This window comes from Phoxinus phoxinus, assembly GCF_949152265.1.
Source record: "Phoxinus phoxinus genome assembly, chromosome: 10".
NCBI classification, from domain to species: Eukaryota; Metazoa; Chordata; class Actinopteri; order Cypriniformes; family Leuciscidae; genus Phoxinus; species Phoxinus phoxinus.
The window spans coordinates 6,446,542-6,472,810 of NC_136885.1; the positions used below are offsets into that span (position 1 = coordinate 6,446,542).

The 26,269-nt window shown below is 39.1% G+C and overlaps 1 protein-coding gene across 1 annotated transcript in view; it reads left to right on the forward strand.

Moving 5' to 3' along the window:
• The window catches only part of LOC307005103 (plectin-like), a 107,591-nt gene extending 88,960 nt beyond the window's left edge, over positions 1-18,631 (forward strand). Inside the window, 9 exon segments of the mRNA XM_079624915.1 lie at positions 1,255-1,611; positions 3,258-3,341; positions 4,231-4,335; positions 4,523-4,621; positions 6,686-10,039; positions 10,271-16,381; positions 16,383-17,353; positions 17,618-17,719; positions 17,878-18,631. Coding sequence (XP_079481041.1) covers positions 1,255-1,611; positions 3,258-3,341; positions 4,231-4,335; positions 4,523-4,621; positions 6,686-10,039; positions 10,271-16,381; positions 16,383-16,430 — 10,158 coding nt within the window. The 3' untranslated portion in view covers positions 16,431-17,353; positions 17,618-17,719; positions 17,878-18,631.
• Positions 18,632-26,269: the final 7,638 nt, after the last annotated feature.

Here is a 26,269-nt window from a genome sequence, read left to right on the forward strand (position 1 = left end):
TCAATATATCAAACCATACATCAATGGGAAGCTTATTTATTCGGCTAAAAATTCAGAGGACTGACAATCCTAGTTTCTGTTGATTAAATAAATAAAAATTCAATTTCATGATTCCAAAGGTTTTAAGAGCTGAAAGTTTTTCAAGGATCCCTCTTTTTTAAAGTTGTTTGTTGTTTCCAGTTGTTTGTGATTTACTGGATATGTAAGAATGAGAAAAAGTTATTACTATTTTCTATCCAAATATTTTAGAGCTTGGAATAACTACGAAATGTTTATTCATCATGGAATTTAAATATTGTATTTATTTACATTTCTTAGCTTCAGAAATCACACTTTAAAATTAGTGTGAAAAATGAATTCTTTATATATCCCGATTTTACAGTTGTTGAGGGGGTGTGTAAAAAATATGATAGAAGTATATAGATTTTGTTTAAGATATTTTAATGCTTTTTTTGTCTTATTTTAAATCAAGTAAGTCATTAAGTCACTTTGGAGGTTTGCTGAGGCTCCCTGGCGGGCCCTGGACCCCTGGTTTAGAACTGCTGATCTAGATATGAATAGAAAAAAGTTGAATTGTGTAAAATAGGATAAGGATTTAGTTTAGTGGACCATAATGGTGAAATGTGGCGTTTATTTGCCATCTAACTGAACAGCAAAAATAATGTCTGTGTTCAAACAGGTTTCCCAATCTGCCATTGTTCTGGCAAACAGATAGTCAAGTGTTGGACTGATTCTCAAACCAACAGATTATGATTTGAAGAGCCATAGTTTTGCACTTTTTGGGGAAAATCAACTTTCAAATGACTTACTTAGAAATGACTCTGCAAATTAAACTGGAAACAAGAACATATTTTAGTTATACACCCAAAAATGAAAATTGACCCACCCTAGTGTTGTTACAAACCTGTATGATCTTGGAAAAGGAAAGAATTTTTAACGAATTTTAAAAATTGTTGGTACCCAAATATTTCTTAGTGACTTCCATTATTTAGACCAAAAAATACAGTGGAAGTCAATGGGAACCGAAAATGTTTGGTTACCAACATTCTTCAAAATACGGGTTTGGAAAGATAAGATGGTGAGTAAATATGACAGCATTTTCATTTTTGGGTGGATTATTGTTTGAGTCAAGACTTTTTGCCAAATGTTGGGATTTAATTGGTTATTTTCATGAAAAAGCTTATATACTGTATGTACAATGTAGTTACGTAAATGTTATTTTGGGATTAAGTCAACTCGTTCTTGTATGTTCAGAAAATGCGTGTGGAGGCAGAAAGCAAGCGGCCCGTGTTTGACGATATGGAGCGTGAGCTGGCCATGGCCACATCGGTCAGCCAGCACATGTCTCGGATTCACACTGAACGGGACGTTGAGCTGGACCACTACAGACAGCTCCTGGGCAGCCTCCAGGACCGCTGGCGCGCCGTCTTCGCCCAGATCGACCTGCGTCATCGCGAGCTGGAGCAGCTTGGCCGGCAGCAGGGCTACTACAGGGAGAGCTACGACTGGCTCATCCGCTGGATCGCAGACGCCAAACAGCGGCAGGAGAAGATCCAGGCAGTGCCTATTACTGACAGCAAGACCCTGAAAGAACAACTGGCACAGGAGAAGGTACTGAACCACACAAGCTTTCTGTAAACAAACTGCTCTCTTTAAACATCGGGCAACAGCCAGATTTAACCCTGGGTTAAGCAATGCTTCACACTTGTTTAGAGTTTTATAGTGGGTTATCACAGTTTGTGGTCACAGTATTAAAAAAAGGCACAATATGTAAGATTTTTTAATTAAAATATCCAAAAACCACTAGAACTGCGGTATATATTTTGCTGACTTGTGCACTTGCATTATACCAAATGTTTCCAACAATGTTTAAATCTAGAGAAATCAGCTATTTTAATCAGTGTAACGGCCCGTGTCATTGCACCGCCTTTTAATGACGTCATATCCGCGTTACCCTCGATTTCTGGTTTTACTTTCGTAGAAACCGTGTAGAAATAAATTTCGTCAAAATAAATGTTTTGATACATTTATCGACAGAAAACGAATCATTGCTATATACTGTATCTCAACACGGTTAGTTTTATTGTTTGAATCTTGTTTTATTGGTTTACCGCGAGTAAAATGTTTGTATCCAAAAAGTAAATCAGACAACTTATCATAATCAGAAAGAGCTTTATTTGTAGTTTCAGTAATACGGCATTTTCTCCACCATACAATGGTTTAAAATGAATTGCATGCCATTTAGCAACACGTCATCCAGCGTTTATTAATTATTGCTATGCTAATATCGATCTAGTTCACTGCAGTGTGAAACAAGTGTCTCATAGCATCCACTGAGCGAACGCGCAGAGTAACGTTATAACTTTCAACACCCTCAAATGTATTTTTTGTATTATATGATTATTTAAGTGGTAAAACGTAACTGTAACAAATTTAAAGTTCAGGGAAAAAGGAGGCGGACGTTCAACGTAACTTTAATCGTAAAATATGCATAAACAATAAAGTGAAAGGAGTGACAGTGGCCGACTGCAGCATATAAGCATAATAAAAACAGCAACGTAAATGATCCCAGGTCGTCTCTCGTCCTTCACTGTAGTCATTCTCTCTTATATCCTTCCCAAGATCCTCCATGGGACTCCAGACCAGTGTCTCTCATTAGCATTCGCTTCACTATTGTTTTGAATAAGTGACCTCTATCTGCGAAATTTACATACAGTAATGGGCCTTTTTAAAAAACAATCATTACCATCATCACCTCATTAGATATTTATTTGCTTTGTACATTTGCATTTACATCATAAACATCTGCTATGTTTAGTTTCAATGTCTAAGTGAAACTAAACATAGCAATGGCCAGTGACATCAAATGCATTTATTAAGGTGACGAACAGACTATTATTTTTGTAGTATGTTTCAGAGTTAGCCGAAGTGTCAACATTTCCTCAGATGGACAGGCAGGTTTTGAAATAAGTCGCATGCTCTTTTGCATTTACCTCAGTGATATTAACCTCATAAATATGAAAATGATGCAGTGTTTACAAATGTACAGTGCGGCATCTTGAAATTTGAACAAAATTTGAGTAGTGTGAAATATGGAACAAGATCAATAATTTGCGAAAAATTCTCAGAAGAGAAGCTGCTGGAATATTCATTTCTGTGCATTAGTTCTCTGATACACATTGCAATAAATACATTTCTCTAATAGCTTTTTGTTAGCCTATTTAAAAGTATAATATGCTGACTTTTTCCCCTCACAGAAACTGCTTGAAGAGATTGAGAAAAACAAAGAGAAAGTTGATGAGTGTCAGAAATATGCCAAAGGTTACATTGATACAATCAAGGTAAGTGAGAGTTAGGGCTGCGCAATATATCGAATTTATGGAAATATCGCAAATGTATATATCGCAATATGCATATCGCAACAGCTTGCAATAAATGGGGTCATGAACAAAAGAAAGTTTTTTTAGCTTTAATAAGTATCAGGATATATTTAATTCATACAGTGAAAACTAAGCAATGTTTTATTTTTATATTTTATGATTCAGTATCTTTTATTAAATAAACCTAATGTAGGATAACCTGAAACCCTGTGGTTTACACTGATGTTAAAATAACACTTCTTATGCTACAGTAAAACACTGATGTTCACTTTCAGAAGTTATAAGGATGTTTTCTTGTCATAAAAAGAATGTGAAACACATGTAGGTTATATCATTTTAAATATATTTTAAAGATAATTTAAGTTTATTTTACACACTTTAAGCATTATCGTATCGCATATCGAATATCGCATTATTTAAGGAGTTATCGCATATCGCATTTTTCTTCAATATCGCACAGCCCTAGTGAGAGTTATAGAGACATGTGCATGCACAAGAAGAAGTGGCTTGTGCTTACAAAGGCTGCATTTATTTGAATACAGGAAAAACAATGTTATTGTGAAATATCAGTACCGTTTTCTATTTGAATATATTTAAAAATGTAATTTTATTCATGTGATCAAAGCAGAAACGTCAGCATCATTACTCCTCATCAGCATCCTTCAGAAACCATTTTACTGTATCACTGTTTCCACAAAATATGAAGCACCACAACTGTTTTCAACACATGTTATGCAAATCAGCATATTAAAATGATTCCTGGAGGATCATGTGGCACTGAAGACTGGGGTAATGATGCTGAAAATTATAGGTTTTTGTTGTTGGAGTGCTACAATCTTTTTTTTTTCAGGATTATGAACTACAATTGGTTGCCTACAAAGCTCAGGTAGAACCTCTGACTTCTCCTTTGAAGAAAACCAAGATGGAGTCAGCCTCTGATAACATAATTCAAGAGGTTGGAAAACGCTCATAGATCAGTTCATTCTAATTCATACATTTGCATTATTTGATTACTCAAGTTTGCATAGATTACTATGGTGTTTTAGCATTTTAAATGTGCAATTGTGCTATCTTGTAAAATAGTACAGCCTACCTACTGATATCATCTGAATGATCAAAATGCTTTATCTTTTTCATCATAGTATGTAACTCTGAGAACTCGCTATAGTGAACTGATGACGCTGACCAGTCAGTACATCAAGTTCATCACAGACTCGCAGCGGCGCTTGGAGGACGAGGAGGTGCGTGACACCAAGGGACCCTATTCACACCAAACTAACTTAACACACTAATATTAACAAACTCAACCAACCACTCATTAAAAAAATCATCTAGATATACTTAATGTATGGGTGACTCGACATTTATTTAGTCATTTTGGAAACAAAAGCTGCATGTGACAAACAGAAGTAAGTTACAGGTAGAATAAATTTGTCCTGTCCAAATTATGTCTTGCTAAAAAAACAAGCATTAAGAATCACATTACCTTTCAAGGACATTATCTATACACATTTCTTTTACAAAAACTTAGAAAAGCTTATGATTAATTTGCAGATACATTTTTTTTTTAAATGTAAAGCTCTAACAATTACCAGCGGCAGTTTAGGTATTTTTTCATATATTTTTACATATTTGAACAGAGCAGAATATGTTATTATATGAACGTCAGACAGTGTCTGATACACACTAGGGAAAGCAAGTTGTATGAGGCCGACTTTTCCTGTATGCTTTTCTCTTCTCTCACTACTGTATGTCTTTCAAACCCTAACCTTTGGTTTCTTTGCTTCTCCTAACTGCTTGCCAGTGCTTTGTCTTGATGATTGCTTGAACTTTTTTGGGCTCTAAAGAGGTAAAACTTTTCACTACGCTCTAGTAATTTCATACCCATTTTCCAATATCCCTCTTCATGAATATTCTGAATTTCCTCCCATCAAGCTTATATGATTTAGCCTTTCTCTGTAAATGTTATTGTACTTTTGTTCATTGTAGTTTTCTGATTCTCATAGCTACAGTTGTTAAAATTTGTAGTGGATCAAAACCCGTTCTTGTCTTAGGACAACTTTGATCCACTTCAAATATTGACTACTGTATATTCTCGTAGCTATTGCTATTCTCATAGAGTCAGTGTAAGTCAATTTATTTGAGAATCAGATTCCTACTGCCCCTTTTTTATTTTTCAAAGTAATTTGAAATGTTTTTCTTTTCCTTACTAACCTCTGCTCTTTATCTGTGGATCTGGACCTGCTTGTCTGCCTGAATCATTGCTTTTGACATCTACAGTATAACTTACTTTCCATTGCTAACGGTGGAGTACTTGCTTGCACTATTGGTATTTAGTTGTTCTGTTCATCTCACCATTTGGTCTGGCCACCAAATCAAGATACCTTAATGATGATACATCTTTATATAAGTCAGGCTTTTTAAAGCTGTATTTATTGTGTGCTCAGTTTGCATCCAGTCATCTAGTTTATAACAACAGCATATTGATTGCATAGTACTATTAGACAGTTTTTTTCTTGAATAACTTTGTTTAACTGGAATGCAGTCAATAGTTTCCAGAGTGCTACCATAGCATGTCATGAGAGTGTAGTGTTTTAAAGCAATGTCGTGTGTCTCCATACATTAATGATATCATATTCGACTATTCATTTATTTTAACCCCATTTGTCATGTTTGCATCTAAACCTGTCTTCCTTTGAGCTAAACAAAAACCTTAACACTAAATGAATTAGTTTACTGAAATAATGAAAAATTCTGTCATCATTTGCTCACCATCATGTTATTGCAAACCACGTCTTTCTTGCTTCCATGGAACAAAAAGGACACTTTTCGATAATGATAGTTTGTTTATTTTTTTGGCCATGCAGTTACAAGGAATGGGATTTAAAGCTTTCAAACTTCAAAAGTGACGAAGCACGATGACAGTCGTCCATACAACTTCTGTGCTTTTTTCCAAGTTTTCTGAAGATATATGTATATAATAGCTTCAGAAGACTTAGAATATAATGCAAGTCACATGGGCCACTTTTATGATACTTTCATGGTGCTTTTTCGTAATTTTGGAGCTCGACTTCTCCAGTTTTTATTATGTTAAAAAGAGTGGCCAATATATTCTTTAAAAAAAAACTCCTTTTGTGTTCCACGGAAGAAAAGTAATAATATAATAGAAAGTCACACAGGTTTGGAATGACAGAGCTAATAAATGATGACAGCATTTTCATTTTTTGGTAAACTAAATCTTTTAACACCCTGTCATGCTTGATCCTGATCATAATTTTCTTTACCATTTACTTCCACTAATACAGAAAGCTGCTGAGAAACTTAAAGCAGAAGAGAGGAAAAAAATGGCTGAAATGCAGGCAGAGTTAGAGAAACAGAAGCAGCTAGCTGAAGCTCATGCCAAGGCCATTGCCAAAGCGGAGAAAGAGGCAAAGGAGCTCAAGCTCATGATGCAAGAGGAGGTTAGCAAACGAGAGATCGTTGCTGTGGATGCTGAAAGGCAAAAGCAGAACATCCAGCTGGAGCTGCATGAGCTTAAAAACCTCTCCGAACAGCAGATCAAATCAAAGAGTCAACAAGTGGAGGAGGCTCTGCAAAGCCGGTCCAAAATAGAGCAAGAGATCCACATCATAAGGCTTCAGTTGGAAACTACAGTAAAGCAGAAGTCCACTGCAGAGGACGAGGTGAGGCAGCTTAGAGACAAGGCTGCAGAGGCGGAGAGACTTCGCAAAGTTGCTCAGGAGGAGGCTGAGAAACTTCGTAAGCAGGTTAATGAGGAGACCCAGAAGAAGCGGATGGCGGAGGAAGAATTAAAGCTGAAGTCTGAAGCAGAGAAAGAGGCTGCCAGGCAGAAGCAGAAAGCCCTAGATGACCTTGATAAGTTCAAGAGACAGGCTGAGGAGGCAGAGATACACATGAAGCAGGCTGAGATTGAGAAAGACCGACAAATCAAGGTCGCTCAAGAGGTAGCTCAGAAAAGTGCCACTGCTGAGCTGCAGAGCAAGCGCATGTCCTTTGTCGAGAAGACATCCAAACTCGAGGAGTCACTCCGAGAAAAGCACGGAACTGTCATTCAACTGCAGGAGGAGGCAGAACGCCTCAAAAAGCAACAGGGAGAGGCAGACAAGGCAAGGGAAGAGGCTGAGTGCGAGCTTGAAAAATGGAGGCAAAAAGCTAATGAAGCCCTTCGTCTAAGGCTCCAGGCAGAGGAAGAAGCTCACAAAAAGAGTCTTGCACAGGAAGAGGCCGAAAAACAGAAAGATGATGCTGAGCGCGAGGCCAAAAAACGTGCCAAAGCTGAAGAGTCTGCCCTGAAACAGAAAGACATGGCTGAGCAAGAACTTGAGCGGCAGAGGAAGATGGCAGAGAGCACAGCACAACAGAAGCTTTCAGCAGAGCATGAGCTGATCCGCTTGAAAGCTGATTTTGATCATGCCGAGCAACAGAGATCTCTGCTTGATGATGAACTGTACCGTCTTAAGAATGAGGTCAGTGCTGCAGAGCAGCAGCGGAAGCAGCTTGAAGATGAGCTTTCCAAAGTCAGAAGTGAAATGGACATACTTTTGCTGCTGAAATCTAAGGCTGAAAAGGATAGCATGTCTACCACTGAAAAGAGTAAACAACTCTTGGAAGCTGAAGCTGGTAAACTTAGAGATCTTGCAGATGAAGCAAGCAAGCTCCGTGCCATTGCTGAAGAGGCAAAGAGGCAGAGGCAAGTGGCTGAGGAGGAAGCTGCAAGGCAGAGATCAGAAGCAGAGAGAATTCTCAAAGAGAAACTTACTGCCATTAATGAGGCCACTCGCTTGAAGACTGAAGCAGAGATAGCTCTTAAAGAAAAGGAGGCTGAAAATGAACGCTTGAGAAGGAATGCTGAGGTTGAGGCTTACCAGAGAAAGGCTCTTGAAGATCAGGCAAGCCAGCACAAGCAAGACATTGAGCAGAAGATCGACCAGCTCAAGAAATCCTCTGAAATGGAATTAGAAAGACAGAAATCAATTGTGGATGACACTCTTAAACAGAAAAGAATAGTTGAAGAGGAGATTCGTATCTTGAAACTTAATTTTGAGAAGGCTTCATCTGGCAAGCTTGATTTAGAGCTTGAACTGAATAAGCTGAAGAATATTGCTGAGGAAACACACCAAAGCAAACTACGAGCTGAGGAGGAAGCCGAGAAGCTACGTAAGCTTGCCCTTGAAGAAGAAAACAGAAGAAGGGAGGCTGAAGAAAAGCTGAAAAAGATTACTGCCGCAGAACAGGAGGCAGCTCGACAGCGCCAAGTTGCCCAAGAAGAAGTGGAGCGTCTCAAAAAGAAAGCAGATGAGGCCAGAAAGCAGAGAGAAGATGCTGATAAAGAAGCTGAGAGGCAAATACATGCTGCCAACGAGGCTGCTGAGAAAGCAATTACAGCTGAACAGCAAGTTCAAAGTGTTCTTGTTCAACAAAAAGAGGACAGCATGGTACATAAAAGGCTCAAGGAGGAGTTTGAGAAAGCCAAAAAGCTTGCCCAAGAAGCAGAAAAGGCCAAGCAAAAGGCAGAGAAAGAGGCTGCCCTCCTCCGCCATCAAGCTGAAGATGCTGAGCGTCAGCGTCAGGCTGCCGAGGTTGAGGCAAACAATCAGGCCAAAGCCCAAGAAGAAGCTGAGAGGCTCAGAAAAGAGGCAGAGTTAGAGGCAGAAAAGCGAGCCCAGGCTGAGACAGCAGCGCTGAAACAAAAACAGCTAGCTGATGAAGAGATGGCTAGGCACAAGAAACATGCAGAGCAAACACTTAAGCAGAAATCTCAGGTTGAGCAAGAGCTCACTAAAGTGAAACTGCGACTGGATGAGACAGACAAACAGAAGACTCTCCTGGATGATGAGCTTTATCGCCTGAAGGACGAGGTTGGTGATGCTGTTAAACAGAAAGCCCAGGTAGAGGAGGAACTGTTCAAAGTCAAGATTCAAATGGAAGAGCTAATCAAACTTAAGCTCAGAATTGAAGAGGAGAATCAGCGTCTCATCCAGAAGGACAAAGATAATACTCAAACATTCTTAGCTGAGGAGGCTGAGAACATGAAAAAGCTTGCTGAGGAGGCTGCCAGGCTTAGCATTGAGGCCCAGGAGGCTGCTCGCATGAGACATATTGCAGAGACTGACCTTGCAGAGCAAAGAGCACTTGCTGAAAAGATGCTTAAAGAAAAGATGCAAGCAATTCAGGAGGCGTCTAAGCTTAGAGCAGAGGCAGAAATGCTACAGAGACAGAAAGACCTTGCTCAAGAGCAAGCCCAAAAGCTGCTTGAAGACAAACAAATGATGCAGCAACGGCTTGAGGAGGAAACTGAGGGCTTCCAAAAATCATTGGAGGCTGAACGCAGGAGACAGTTGGAGATAACAGCTGAGGCAGAGAAACTTAGACTTCAGGTTTCACAGCTCAGTGATGCACAGACTAGAGCTGAAAAGGAAGCCAAGAAATTCAAGAAGCAGGCAGATGAGATTAGTGCCCGTCTTCATGAGACCGAGCTTTCCACCAAAGAGAAATTGACTGTTGTTGAAAAATTGGAAATACAGAGACTGAGCAGCAACAAAGAAGCAGATGACTTGCGCAAAGCCATTTCCGATCTTGAGAATGAGAAGGCAAAATTGAAAAAAGAGGCTGACGAGTTACAGAAAAAGTCCAAAGAGGTATTGTGTTAAAGATGGCATAAATTGCAGCTTATGTCATTGTTAACCCTCTTTCTGAAAACTAACATTGCTTTTTTTTCTTTCTTTTTTTACAAATATGTTCCTTTATTTGATTATAATCCATAATGCTTTCTCATTAATCTTAAAATTGACATTAACATCATTGAAAATTATTTGTCCGAATGTATTTCAGCATTATTTTAACATTGTTCATTGTTTCTTCTATTACAGATGGCTAATGCACAGCAAGAACAAATTAAACAGGAGAAAACTATTCTTCAGCAGACATTTATGTCAGAAAAGGAGATGCTTTTAAAGAAGGAAAAACAAATTGAGGATGAAAAGAAGAGGTTAGAGAGCCAATTTGAAGAAGAGGTCAAAAAGTCAAAAGCCCTGAAAGATGAACAGGAACGTCAAAGAAAACAAATGGAGGACGAAAAGATGAAACTTAAGGCTACTATGGATTCTGCTCTGATGAAACAGAAAGCAGCTGAAAAAGAGATGCTCAACAAGCAGAAAGAGATGCAAGAACTTGAGAGGAAAAAGCTTGAACAAGAAAGAATGCTTGCTGAGGAAAACCAGCAACTGCGCGAGAAACTTCAGCAGCTTGAGGTTGCTCAGAAACTCACCCAGGAGATTCACATCCAGACCGAATACAAAAAAGTCCTCAATGGTCAAAGTATTTCTGATGAAGCTGACGGCCCAAATGGTTACCCTGCATTATCTTTCGATGGCATTCGTGAGAAAGTACCTGCAAGTAGACTTTTTGACATAGGACTTTTAAGCAAAATGGATTATGATAAGCTCCAGAGTGGTGACACCACAAGCCAAGAACTCAGCAAGACAGAAAAACTTAAAACAGTTCTTAAGGGCAAGAACTGCATTGGTGGCCTGCTTGTTCATCCAAATAAAACAATGCCCATCTATCAAGCCATCAAGGAGAAGAAGATTGCTCCTGGGACAGGGCTAGTCCTGCTGGAGGCACAGGCCGCTTCTGGATACATGATTGACCCAATTAAAAACAAGAAACTCTCTGTCAATGAGGCAGTTAAAGAGGGTCTAATTGGACCTGAACTTCACAACAAGATGCTGTCTGCAGAGAGAGCTGTCACTGGTTACAAGGATCCATACACAGAGGCAAAGATCTCCCTCTTTGAAGCTATGAAGAAGGGTCTCATTGGGGAGGATCATGCCATCAGATTGCTTGAGGCTCAGATAGCAACAGGTGGCATTATTGATCCAGTCAACAGTCATCGTGTGCCAATTGAAATGGCCTATAAGCAGGGTCAGTTTGATGCAGCCACCAATAAAATCCTACAAAATCCAACAGATGGTGTCAAGGGATTCTATGATCCAAACACCCAAGAAAATCTGACCTACCACCAGCTAATAGAAAGGTGTGTCACTGATCCAGAAACAGGACTGCTTCTTTTGCCCATCTCTGAGGAGGCTGCTCTAAATGCCAGAATATTCACAGATGAGGAAACAAGGGATGTCTTTGACAAGACAATAGTGTCTGTGCCATTTGGAAGGTTTAAAGGAAAGACTGTGACCATCTGGGAAATTATAAACTCAGAGTACTTCACTGAGGACCAGAAAAAAGATCTTATCCGTCAATACAAAACTGGAAAAATTACAGTCGAAAAGATAATCAAAATTGTTCTAACTGTGGCAGAGGAAAAGGAGAAAAAGAATGAGCTTGCCTTTGAAGGCCTGAGAGCACCTGTACCTGCTACAAAACTTCTTGAATCCAAAGTTATTGACAAAGACCTCTATAATAAGTTGCAGAAAGGACAGCTGCTTGTAAAAGATGTGTCTGAGATGGAGCATGTGCGCAATGCCTTGAAAGGCACTAACTGCATTGCAGGAGTAATTATTGACTCAACCAAACAAACAATGTCCTTATATGATGCCATGAAAATGGACATGATGAGACCTGGTCCTGCTCTTAATCTTTTGGAAGCACAAGCTGCTACAGGATATGTCGTAGATCCTATTAAAAACCAAAAACTTACAGTAGATGAGGCTGTAAAAGCAGGTGTTGTCGGTCCGGAGCTTCATGAAAAACTACTGTCTGCAGAGAGAGCCGTCACAGGCTACAAAGATCCCTACACTGGAAAAACAATTTCTCTGTTTGAGGCTATGAAGAAAGATCTGATCATGAAGGACCAGGGATTTCGGCTGCTTGACGCACAACTGGCAACCGGAGGCATCGTTGATCCTGTTCAAAGTCACCGTATTCCGCATGACATTGCCTGCATGAAGGGCAGTTTTGATGATGCAACTCACAAGATTTTGTCCAGCCCAACTGATGAAGTTAAAGGATACTTTGACCCTAACACTCAGGAATATGTCACTTATCTGCAGCTTTATAAAAGATGTGTCACTGACAAAAAGACTGGCCTTCAGCTTCTTCCCTTGTCCGAGCAAGCCATCAATGCCAAGGAAGAGTTGAAATATACTGATGACCAGACCAAAGACTCAATGACTCAGGCAATTGTTGAAGTTCAGAGTGGACATTTTAAAGGGAGAAAAGTTACCATATGGGAGCTCATTAACTCGGATTATCTCACTGAGGAGCAAAGACTTGACCTAATAAGGCAATACAGATCTGGGAAAATGACAATTGAGAAGATTACAAAGATTTTAATTGTAATTGTCACTGAGAAAGATACCAAGAAACAAGAAGAGAACACCTTTAAGGGACTTAGGGCACCAGTTCCTGCCAAGTCATTATTTGACTCCAAAATCATTGACAAGTCTACCTATGATTTGCTGGAACAAGGTAAAAAGACTCCAAAAGAGGTAAGCAAAAACACTTCAGTCAACAAGTATCTCCAAGGCTCTGAGGGCATTGCTGGAATTTACCTTGAGCCTACAAAAGAGAAGGTCAGCATCTACCAAGCAATGAGAAAGAAATTCCTCAGACAAAACACAGGTATCGCTTTGCTTGAAGCTCAAGCTGCCACAGGATTCATTGTGGATCCATCAAGAAATGAATGTCTGACTGTGGATGATGCAGTTAAAGCAGGCCTTGTTGGTCCGGAGCTTCATGAGAAACTTCTCTCTGCTGAAAAAGCTGTCACTGGATATAAAGACCCATTCACTGGCAATAAGATCTCCCTGTATCAAGCCATGGAGAAAGACCTTATCCTCAAAGAACATGCCATGCCATTCTTGGAGGCACAGTTGGCCGCAGGTGGAGTTATTGATCCAGTAAACAGTCATCGTATTCCTGTTGAAATTGCTATTCAGCGTGGCTATGTTACCAAACAGCTGGCCAGCAGCATTGCTGAAAGCAAATACTTCTCTGACCCTGCATCTGATGAGAACATATCATACAAACAGTTAAAAGACAAGTGTATGGCTGATCCTGACACAGGTTTAAATCTACTAAAGCTCTCCAAACCACAGGCCCCAACAGTTGTGGAGAAGACATACCTTTACAGTGAAGAACAAACTCAGAGTGATCTAACCACTACCCAGGTTGATCTACCCATTGAAGGTCAGGGCTCTATGTCTCTCTGGGATGTCATGAATTCAAATTTACTACCTGAGGAGCAAAGGGCTCGGCTTCTGGAAGAATATCGTTCTGGAAACATAACAAAGGAACGGATGATAATCATTATAATTGAGATTCTGGAGCAGAGAGAATTTATCATAGGGGGGAACATCCAGACGGGCAGCACAAGAAGACGTCAAATTACTATTGAAGATCTCTACAATGCCCGTATCATTGACCTTGAGACCTACAACCTGTTGAAGAAAGAGAAAAAGACTATGCGTGATGTCATGGATATGCAAAGTGTTAAGCAGTACTTGTACGGAACTGGCAGTGTTTCTGGTGTGGTGACTGATTCAAATTCCAAAATCAGCATTTATCAAGCAATGAAGAGAGAGATGATGAAGCCAGACATTGCAATTGGTCTCTTGGAGGCTCAAGCTGCCACGGGATTCATCATTGATCCTGTCAGGAATGAAATGCTCACTGTAGATGAAGCAGTGCGCAAAGGTGTAGTGGGCCCAGAAATTCATGATAAGCTCTTGTCTGCAGAGAGAGCAGTGACTGGCTATAAGGATCCATATAGTGGAAAGGTTGTCTCCCTCTTCCAAGCAATGAAAAAGGACCTTGTGTCCGAGGACTATGCCCTAAGGCTACTTGAAGCTCAAACAGCAACAGGTGGTATTATTGATCCAGAATATAACTTCCACCTGCCATCAGAGATTGCCACACAACGTGGATATATTAACAAAGAGACAAATGAAAAGCTGTCCGATGAGGTTAAAGGATACATTGATCCATTAACTGATGAAAAGCTTTCATATGCACAGCTTTTGAAAAGATGCAAGGTCGACAAAGATGGGCTATATCTGTTGTCTCTAGCAGACAGAAGGCTGCTCTTCAAAGGTATCAGAAAAGAAATAACAATAGAGGAGTTATATCGCTCAAAAATCATTGATGAACAAACAGTCAGCGAACTTAATGAGGGGCTACTAACTGTGGAGGAGGTGAGCAATAGATTGCGGAAATATCTTGAGGGCTCAAGCTGTATTGCTGGCGTGCATGTGGAGTCTACTAAAGACCGCCTATCTATCTACCAAGCCATGAAAAAGAACATGATCAGGCCAGGTACTGCTTTTGAGTTGCTGGAAGCACAAGCAGCCACAGGTTATATAGTTGACCCTATCAAGAACCTCAAGTTAACAGTAAATGAATCAGTTAAGATGGGAATTGTCGGCCCAGAGTTCAAAGACAAGCTCTTGTCTGCTGAGAGGGCTGTGACTGGCTATAAAGATCCTTATACAGGCAAAATGATCTCACTGTTCCAGGCAATGAAAAAGGGCCTGATTTTGAGAGACCATGGAATTCGTCTTCTTGAGGCTCAGATTGCTACTGGAGGAATTATTGACCCAGAGCAGAGTCACCGCTTGCCAGTCGAAGTTGCCTACAACCGAGGGTTTTTCGATGAGGAAATGAACGAGATCCTCAGTGACCCAACGGATGACACCAAGGGCTTCTTTGACCCAAACACAGAAGAGAATCTGACCTACCTGCAGCTGATGGAAAGATGTATTGTAGACCCAGACACAGGTCTTGTGCTCTTGCTTCTTAAAGAAAAGAAACGTGAGAAACAGTCTTCGACCAAATCCTCCGTTCGCAAACGCAGAGTTGTCATTGTAGATCCCGATTCAGGCAAAGAGATGTCTGTGTATGAAGCCTACCGCAAAGGGCTAATTGACCATCAGACTTACCTTGAACTTTCAGAGCAAGAGTGTGAATGGGAAGAAATCACAATAACATCATCAGAAGGGGTTGAAAAGTCTATTCTCATTGACAGAAGATCAGGTCGACAGTATGACATTGATGACGCTATTGCAAGAGGCCTTATTGACCAGAGTGCAATCGACCAGTACCGCTCTGGCACCCTGTCTATCACAGAATTTGCTGACATGTTATCTGGAAACATGAGTGGTTTTCGGTCCCGATCCTCTTCCTTTGGATCCACCTCCTCTTATCCAATGAGCCCCATACCCACCATCAAAACTCCTGCAACTATATGGAATGATCCATCTGAGGAGACAGGTCCTGTGGCTGGAATACTTGATACAGATAGCCTAGAAAAAGTTTCAGTCACTGAAGCCATGCGTAGGAACTTAGTGGATTCTATAACTGGCCAGAGACTGTTGGAGGCACAAGCGTGTACTGGTGGCATAATAGACCCATCTACTGGAGATAAATTCCCAGTTGCTGAAGCGACAGAGAAGGGTCTTATAGATAAGATAATGATCGACAGACTCAACTTAGCCCAGAAAGCTTTCCATGGATTTGACGATCCTCGCACTAAAGTCAAAATGTCTGCTGCTCAGGCTCTCAAGAAAGGCTGGCTTTATTATGAGGCAGGACAGCGTTTCCTGGAGGTGCAGTATCTTACTGGTGGCCTTATTGAGCCAGAGGCTGAGGCACGTATCTCCTTAGAGGAGGCAATCAGGAAAGGTTCTATTGATGGTCGTACAGCCCAAAAGCTCAGAGATGTGAGTGGTTACACAAAATATCTTACATGTCCCAAAACCAAACTGAAGATCTCCTACAAAGATGCCATGGACAGAAGCATGGTTGAAGAGGGATCTGGCCTTAGGCTTCTGGAAGCTTCATCAACATCCAGTAAAGGTCTCTACAGTCCCTACAATGCCAGTGGTGCTGCATCTGCCTCTGGATCTCGGACTGGGTCCAGAACAGGCTCTAGGTCAGGTTCAAGAAGAGGCAGCATTGATGCTACTGGCTCTGGATTCAGCTTGAACTTCTCATCATCATCATATACTTCCTCCAGTTACAACCGCAGATTTTAAAGCTGGACCCCACCTGGTCCTGCAGCATTCATATCAATGCTGACTCCATATACTACAGTTACATAATACACACAAATTAATTAGACAAAAAAGAATGACTTTTTTCCGCTTTGCATGTGTTTGTTATAGGAAAATGCATTCCAAAAAATACCAGTATCATTTTTTTCTGGCAATGGTTAAGTTTCCATTTTATGTAGTTTGGATGCTTACGAGCTATTAATTACCTGGTTAGCTTTATTCATAGTTCAAGTTATTTCATTTAGGTATATTTCAGTTTATACAGATATGTTATGTATTTTGGAAGTGGTATTTTTATTTTCTTATTTTATACTTAAATACAGCATCTAAATTTAGGAGATGTTAACATACTACAAGTTACTTTCAGCATTTTGGAGATTTAAAAAAAAAAATCCAACTCAGATTAGACTGTATTTAATATTGCTTATATTGAGTCTATATTTCTACTTATTACTTTAGAGAATTCTTTTAATACTTCGGTTTATGGATAATGTACCAGAAAATATACCAAGTTTTACATAAAAGAAATTTGATTAACAAAGAGTGTGGTTATTTTTACATATTTGTATAGATTTAAAAGAGATATATTAGAGCAAATAAACATTGCAGCTTGTTTCATGGAATGTAAAAACAAAACACTATACCTATGCATAAACACTAAAGGAGAAGCAATCACCTTGTGCAACAAGCCAATATTTATGTCCCCCAAAAACTGGAGCTTTCTGTTATGAAAGTCCATTTTTCATTTACTGGATCCAGTTCCTCTCCAAAGTCCTTTGCCAAAGAACTCATTACTCCTGAGTCCTGACTGACAGTTAATAAGTCCTCAAGGCCCAGATTCACTGTCAGTCCTCCACTGATGTGTTATCCAATGAAGATTTCAGATGTCTCAGGTGTCTGACCCATTCCTCACTCATAACATCTGGACAGATCTGGATGAAATGTATTGTAAGTTGAACTAAATTTACATTAATTGCAGCCGTCTCGTAATGACCACACTGATTTTATTTTTCAAAGCCTTTCTTACTCTGTTCTGTCACTGTGCTTGTTTTAATCAGATAGATGATGTTTCTGCTATCTTGAGCAGCTGCTTTAATGAACTGAATGTCATATGTTTGCTTTTCCTAAGGATTTATTGACAGCATTCAGCCATATAATAGTTGTGCTTGTGTCATTTATAGTTTGTGTTTTGTCATGTTTTTCCCCCCACAGAGGTCATCAGTTACTAGATATGGACTTGATGATGCCACACGTTTGGTCTTGGATCACAAGATAATTGATGCTCATCAGCAGCCCACATCCTTAGACATTCAGGTAGTTTATTATACGTTCACATTCACTACCTCTCTATGAGGGTTTGTTTTTGCATTGTACCAAGTATATTTTAGTTTCCCTTCATTCACCTATTTTTGTTGCGTGGTTTTTTTTGTTGTCATTTTGTTGCTTCATAGTATATTTTTTAATGTTTTTAGATCCTTACTGAGGGTTTCCTTCTTCCATTGCATCTGCCATTTGCATGAAGACACTAGAGGCTAGGGCTACCTTGAAGTTTGCCTTGGATATCACTGGGAGCTGGACTTTGGAGTTTACACAAAATAATTCAAAACAACAAAAGAATTGGATCCATTAATGTGGACTTTTTATAGAATCTCTAAGTTCTACTGCCTACATTGTTTCTAGCCCCAAAATATGTTTTTAAATAAAACGCTTGACTTAATGCATTAGATACACTACACATATCCTTGTGTTGCACTTCTCCAGAAGATTACATATTTACATAATACAGATAAATAAAGATTGCATGATTAACTGAATGTATTTAGGCTCATTTGTTTTTGTTTTTTTTACATTTCCTCTGACAAAATTTTTTTTGTCACTTGTTGCCTCCCATGTATTTCTTTGCTTGTTTTTATATTATTATACTGTTGTGACTTGAAAGTACTTTACTTTTTTTCTTTATATTTCTTTCTTTCCTTCCTTTTTTTTGATGTTGTTTATGTAAAATATGTTTGCATGTTTCACTAACTTGCTATAAAGTGTTCTGAAAAGATGAAGAATAGAATTTTGAATTATTACCAATATATGGAAGATTATATATGAGTAAAAGATGTATGAAATACTAACTGGTGGATGAACTATTTCCTTAAGAGATACTGGTAATAATAAAATGAGTTTTTAAAAATAACACAATACTTAAGTGTAAATAAATATATTTTGGAAAGATCAGTTCCCGTCTTGTAGAGTTTGTGTTTTTATTAATTGTCATAATTCATAATTCTCAGCAAATAACTGGTAAATAAGTAAACCTATAAGTAATCATGTATCAAAATATGAAAATATGGAAGAACAAAGATGAATAATCACTAGACTACTTAAACACACAAGCAGGGCATATAATGCAGATGATGACACTGATTAGAGAAACAGCCAGTATTCGTGCATGGTGTCCTCTGGTGGTAGGGAGTTGAATGACAGGCTCAGATGGCATTATGTTAAATCTGTAGGCTGAAAGACAGAACCCAGAGGGGGACACATTTATGGATGGACTGCCTTTCTGCCATTATGCTACCGACAGCCTCTCTGGTCTCCCTGCATTAACTGTGTCCGTGCCGTGCCTTTCTCCACATGATGACAGCTCCACGGTATGTTTTCAGATCAACAGAGAAGGTAGAATAACACTCGTGAAGTAAAGATAATAAAATTATTATCTTTGAATTATATTTATCAATGAACGCATGTCACATATTTAATATGTGCATGTAATAAGCGTGTGTTTGGTGTCCATCTGTTTCAGGAATCAGCTGCACCGAAGGGCAGACAATATGGGTAAACTAAACACAATGTTCATTTCAAATTTAATTTATTTCATTAATTATTTATTTATTTATTAATTAATCATTTTTATTTTTAATTTAATAATAAACCCTATATATTTTTCAAATAAATTCCACAAATTATGACTGTTTATGACAAATTATGACTGCATTATGACTGTAGGCCATGCTATATTATATTATATTATTTTATATTATATTATATTATGGATTCAAAAAAAAAGGTACAATGTAAAAACGTATGTACACAGTAAGTGCATTGTATCAAATTATTAACTTTCATTTTTGGGGGAACTATCCCTTTAAAGCTGACAGAGCGCCTGAGCAAATAACTTATTGGGCCCTATCTTGCACCCAGCGCAATTGACTTTGAACACCGACGCATGTATCATTCCTATTTTGCACCCGCGCACAGCAGACTTTTCCCTCCAGAGACGCACGTCGGTAAATTAGGGAATGAACTTGCGCTCGCGGGGGCGGTCCAGCGCAAAGAGGAGGCGTGTTCCGGCGCAAAACTTCCCTGGTGCTATTTTCCAGTTTTAGAAAGCAATTGCGCCACTGACCAAGAAAAAAACAGTCTAAAGACAGTGGCGCGTTGCGCGTTAGTGATATGGTATTTTAAGGGCGCGTGCTTGGCCATAATGTACCATGTTAACGCGCATCTACTTTGATTCTCTAATAATTATAAACAGATGCATATGGAAGTAAAATAATGGCAAATGTTGGTTTTATGACTCATTATAAGTCATTTAAGTCATTCTCTTCCAATGCTATTGAAGTTAGAAACGTGTATACCAATGTCGTATGTAATTTTAGAGACGGTCCCTAAATGCGTGAACGTCCAACGTCAAGCCAACTTTATAACCAGTACATCACTGGGAAACGCTCAGCGTGAAACTTTGCGTGTTAAATTCATATTCTGAGTCCATCTGCTTGCCTGTAGCCATATAGTACAGCCTTCTCAATAAAGTGCGAGTTTGGTCTTTTATATCACTGTATTAGTCCATTAAGATAAGAGTTTTATATGCCCAGCAATCCTGAATTATTGAGGGAAACCCGCGCACCACATCGCTGCGATATAAAGTTAAGGCAACTAAACAACCAAGAGAAATATATGTCTACCTCAAATGTAACATTTGTTCTGTACATCAGCATCGGGGGAATAACATTATAATCTTGCTCACGGTAGAGAAAGATGCATGTAGGCTACACAGTGAAGGCACTGAATTAAACATAAAAACAGCCCTCATAATATTCACAAATACACGTACATTTCTATAAATCAGTTTTTATGAATGAATGAATGGCTTGCTCTAACTTGCTCTGGTCTTCGTCAACAACACGCGCTTGCACCCCCTGCTGGTGAGGTTGATTAACAGCAGATGGAGATTATGCTCGGTAATCTACTGCTTTTCCTGCAGTTCCTGGATGACAATGTTGAATTTACTGTCGAATTTGAACCACTCAATTTGTGAAAGCGAATTTGTAAAGTGAAATAAAAATGGACCGAAAATTGCCCGTTGAATATTATAGGTTGTATTTTTAAACCGTTTGAATATTTTGGAAGTGAAATATGAAAGGTGAATATAGATGGTTGAATTTCTATTAATGAAAATGTGTTTTAAATGTTTTGATTTTAAATATTCACAGCTTAAATATACAACCATGTTGAATTTCAGCCCATAAAAATGCAAGCCCTAAAAATACAATTCATTAAAATACAAGCATGGTTAATGCAATGCATATTTTTTTCAAGTAGTGCAATTCAACAGGCTTTTTATTTCAAAAACATTTGGCATTATTTTACTTCCATACACGCAGCAGTTTTCATTTTTGCAAATCATACATTATTACAAGAACGCGCTGGCAAACCTGCCGTAATAATAGCGATCCGCCATGGAACAAGCGCGCCGGCTCTTAAAGGGAATGTAAGAGGACGCTCTGGTTGGTTTATTTCTAGTTACGCCCAAACCACACCTATGAATAATGAAGCTACTTCAGACCAACCCCTTTTACATTTGCGCCAGGCGCAAGAGTCGTTTATCCCGCCGGGAAAATAGCAACAGCGCCAGCTGTTCCGCCCACAAAGTTACTTGCGCTTTGCGCTTTGACACTTGCGTTTCAGATCGTTAAAATAGGGCCCATTGGCTTAAAGGGGTGGTATAATGCCCTTTTCACAAGATGTAAAATAAATCTCTGATGTCCCCAGAGAGTGTATGTGAAGTTTTAGCTCAAAATACCACACAGATATTTTATGTTATAGCACTTTTAGAGGGTGAGCAAAAACGCACTGTTTTGTGTCTGTTCCTTTAAATGCAAATGAGCTGCTGCTCGTGGCACAGGGGGCGGAGCTTCAACAGCTTGCAGACATGCACTGAAAATGTAAAAAAAAATAGCCTTTTATGTTCAAACCGCATTCCGACGAAGATGGATAAGTGACAACATGTATAACATTCAATGGCTGGTGAATTCATGTAGCTGATGTGTAGTTATCTTCTAGTCATTGATTAGCATTTTCTTTCTTGAAAATCTATAAATCGTGTTCTGGGGGCGGGTTTCCGTGAGGAATGTTGTGTAGTTCCTACCAGCCGTTTGTTGTAGTCCTTAAAAAGCTATTTCTTTAAAAGCAAATATCTCCCTTTGCTTTGAACTTTGAGCATTGTAACTTTGCAGATGTTGTTTATTCTCAAACAGCAACAATAGGGTATATGTCGAACGTCGCATGACGAAACCGGAAACCTGGTCTCATCGCATCCGCTTGTCATAGAAAGTGTTAACAGCCGTATGAACTGACGCCGATATCTATGGAATTTTAAGGTAATCAGCTAACCTACCTATCTCACTTTGTTATTGGCGTTTTATTCTATTTAAATATCTTAACGTTAGTGTGAAGATTTTTTTTTTTTTTACTTTTAAATATCGATCTTCACATGCGAGGGACATGTTATGATCATCTTTGCTCGCTCCTTTTAAGTTATCTTGAGTAAAACAGTAAAAAAATGCATGAAGCACATACAAAAGACCTGAACCGGAAGCGATGCGTTCTGTTTAACGGTTTCGTAATGCGACGTTCGACATATACCCTCTACACTAAAGTTAGAAAAGAGAAATCATAATCAACCACTCCTTTAACTTCCTCCACCCATTTTTTGTTAAACTGGTGATTCCCCAGATGTTGGAGATTTAGCTGCTTCATGTGAATCTTTCTCGGTTGGTGTACCAAAAACTAACCGCTGTCACTCCCTCTCCTACATGCGTCAAAGTAGCCGGTGTGGCTACAAATCAGGTCCTCCCTTGAAATCGGGTCTCCGTTTAAGACCCCAAGCGATCCCATTGGCTCAAATTACGTTTGGCACTCTCTTTAGTGCCTGATTACAATTTCTACAAAATCATGTTATGATAAATGCTGTTTGAGCTATGCTATAATGAGTTAGCTTATATATTAGCATAGAATACATATACCCGATTAGCCTGATACCTTAGTTTAGGGCTCTTTCACACCTACCTTGTTTGTTCCGGATTTTCAGACTTTTCAGTTCGATCCGAATCAAAATTACAGGTGTGAAACCTCCCCCGGACCACAGTCCGGACCAAAAAGACGAAATTTGGTCCGATGAAAAGAGGTAGTTTCGGTCCGGATCAAACTGAACAAAGGTTTGGTTCGTTTCTAGTGTGAAAGTATTTTCTGTATTGTTCGGACTTTCAGAGCATTTACAGGAAGTTCTGGTGGTTCCCGCAAGCCGAAGAGACAAAGATAGCAGGAAAAATGAGCCGTGGTAGCTCATGAGGAGAGGAGGAGACAAAAATTTTAATTGAAATATGGTCTGACCACATAATAAGTCAACTGGAAAAAACGCTTGCAGTCTTTTCCTTTCCTGCCGGCGACGATCAAATGTTCGCACGACGAGGATGTGCATTTGGCGAATTTGAACTAGCCTCGTGTATAGTTGGTGCTGCAGGTAGTAATGCCATAATAACAACAATATAGTTGTTCATTGTTGTCAAAGTTACCCGCCGAATTGACAACATGCTGACGTCAGACGCACGACCGTTTTACAAACCAATAAATGTCAAGATGCAGCCCACATAGATGATGACGACGGGACGCAAGTATTTCATGTAAAGTTTTTTAGTGCGCTCACATAATTGCAATGTGAAACCAAACCAAAACTTACCGAATGTATAAGATGTATCAAAACATGAACCTTGGTGCAGACTTTCAGGTGTGAATACGCCCTTATACACACATTTGCACTTACCCTACACTCCTGGTAAAAATAAAAAATGGGTTAGGCCAAAAATGGCAAAATATTTAGTGGTCTTTTCACAAATCACTGGTCAGGAAATTAGCAAGAACTGCACAAATGCTGTAGATAAAGTCACTTAGCACAGAATAGCCTTCCCCTTTGATTTCTTTAAATGTTTAAGACGTGTGTGTAAATTTGTAGACAGCTTTTACCTGATAGAAGTGTCAGTGTTGTTTCACTCAATGTTAATGGCTTCAACAGTTCATGAGTAGTTGAGAAACGTCTCCCAGTTTGTCCAAATATTCACTATAGGGTTCAAATCATGACTCTGACCAGGCCAAACCATGAGCCTCATGGACTCGTTCTTTAGCACCCTTTTTGGTTGTCTTTGCAATTTGGGCAGTAGCATTTACTTGTTGAAAAATAACATCTGATCATTCCTCTTTAGGTAATAACGTGTCTTTTGTGGAAATCAAGCCAATCTGCAATATTCTCCTGTACTCCAAAGCATTAAATGACTTTTCACAGTGAAGTAGCTCACCAATATCAGCAGCTAAAAAGGCCCAATCTCTTCCTCCATGCTTCACTGTGGTAGAGATGCATATCATTATATTTCTCAGCAGATGTACGAAGACAACGCTCTGGAGCATCACCATGCAACTCCTGTTTCATCCTTTCACACACAACTTCCCATGTTCTGACAAAAACTTTATTCTGCATTTAATATTTTTAATCTGAGACCGCAATGGCTATTTAAGTAGTGCATTTGCTTAAATACTGCCAATTTCCTGACCAATTTCTGTGTAAGACAATTAAGTCTTAAGTCTTTTTTCTTTCTTTTATTTTTTTGTCCATGCAGGACATGTATTCAAAATCATTTTTAATGTAACTACGTGTTAAGTGTTTAACGTCAAAATATTTCAGTTATAAAAAGAATGTAATGATGTTCAATTATCCACTTCATAGTCTATTATTACTAATAATAATATTGATAACAGTTTATCAGAAATAAATTACATTCAATTTGCTTTAAGCACTATATAGTACGCTGTGCATATTTTAAAGTTTACAAATATTAATTGATCGTTGATAGAGACACGATTTATTATGACACATGAGCAACTTTTCTCTATTTACGGATATGACGTGACACGGGCGAGTGATGTATGTGCACAATTTCCTGCAAAAACCATCCCAACAGGTCTAGAATAAGAAAAAACTAATTTTGAAAGAAGGTTTGATGATTGACTCATTATTTAAAGTGGACATATAATGCATAATTCACTTTTATATTGTTTTTGAACATATTTATGTGTCTGCTGTGTGTGTGTACACAACCACCCTAGCTAGCCACCAACATACCTAGTGTCTCAAAATAAGCCATTCAGGAATGTGCTCCAATGTGACATCACATTTGAATAGGCCCCGCCCATGACTGGCACGGAAACTGCCCTATTAGCTTGGCTCCTCCCCTGAGTGAGCTGTCCACCGTCCGCCATGTTTATCTCCTCGCCAGAGCATTTAACAGCAGCATTCATGTAATGTATTCTTATTAAAGTTATTCAATCAAGAGCAGTGAGTGATTTTGTTTTTCTATTGTTGTTTGATTCATATTAACAGCATATAGCAGTAGATACCGCTGTACACTGCTGTCACTTTAATACACAGATCTAATATACACATGCGATTTCTTTACTTGCTGTTTACGTTCACAGACATAACAGATTGTGTCCGTGTACTTAGTGTGTTTTTGACATAACCTTGTGTGTATTTGACAGTTTAAGTACAATAAGACGTGAAAGATAAATTTGTTTAAAACTCACGGGACACGCTGTCAGACAGCCAGCTTTCTGAGTGCGGGCTTCGGGAGTGCTCAGAAAACCATATATCAGAAGTTTAAACTGATATTGCTTTAAAATGCATGCAAATAAAACACTTTCATGATGATAGAGAATGTAAGTTATGTCCACAACTATGGATCTATGAGACCAAACGATGACCACGTTCGTCACCACGGTCTTATCCTGAATGACGCCATTCTTCTGCCTATCCTCGAGACCTAATATCAACAATGTCAGGTGACTGACTTAGGGGTTGGCTATATAACATCTGGATGAACCAACCACTTCCTTTTGCCTGTATTGCTCATCCTGAGGGACAAGGGATGGTGACGGTCATCGTTTGGTCTCATAAAACCATAGTTATAGGCATAACTTACGATCTATTTTGACCTCACTTAGACCATCACCACGGTCTTATCCTGGATGACTTATACCAGCAGGGTCACGAGGGACTAGTATATTTTCCCTCTCCTGGCAATTTAGCTACAGATAAAACAGCGGACCCCAAATAATTCTGATTTGTTACATAAATCCTATAAAATCTTGGGAGTACCCCAAGAGGCTGCAGCACAGATGTCTGGGAGTGCTACCACCTTGAGTGCCGCTCAGGAAGTAGCCATGCTCCTGTTAGATTGAGCAACCAGATCACCAGGCATAGGTAGATTCTGGTTGGAATAAGCTTGTGACATTGTCTCCAATATGCAATGAGATATTATTGTTGCTTTGACACAGGCTTGCCTGCACATTTCTTGTCAAAGCATACGAATAGTTAGCGTCTGTGACTGAGTGCGCTCAATGTATGTGTGCAATGCTCTAATAGGTCATGACGAGTGACGAGTTTGGCCAGAGAAAAACCCCTGTTTAACTGATATCCCTAAATCCAACAATGATTGAAAAAAAAAAAAAAATGGTGTTTCAATTAATTCACCACTTGCTAGAGTA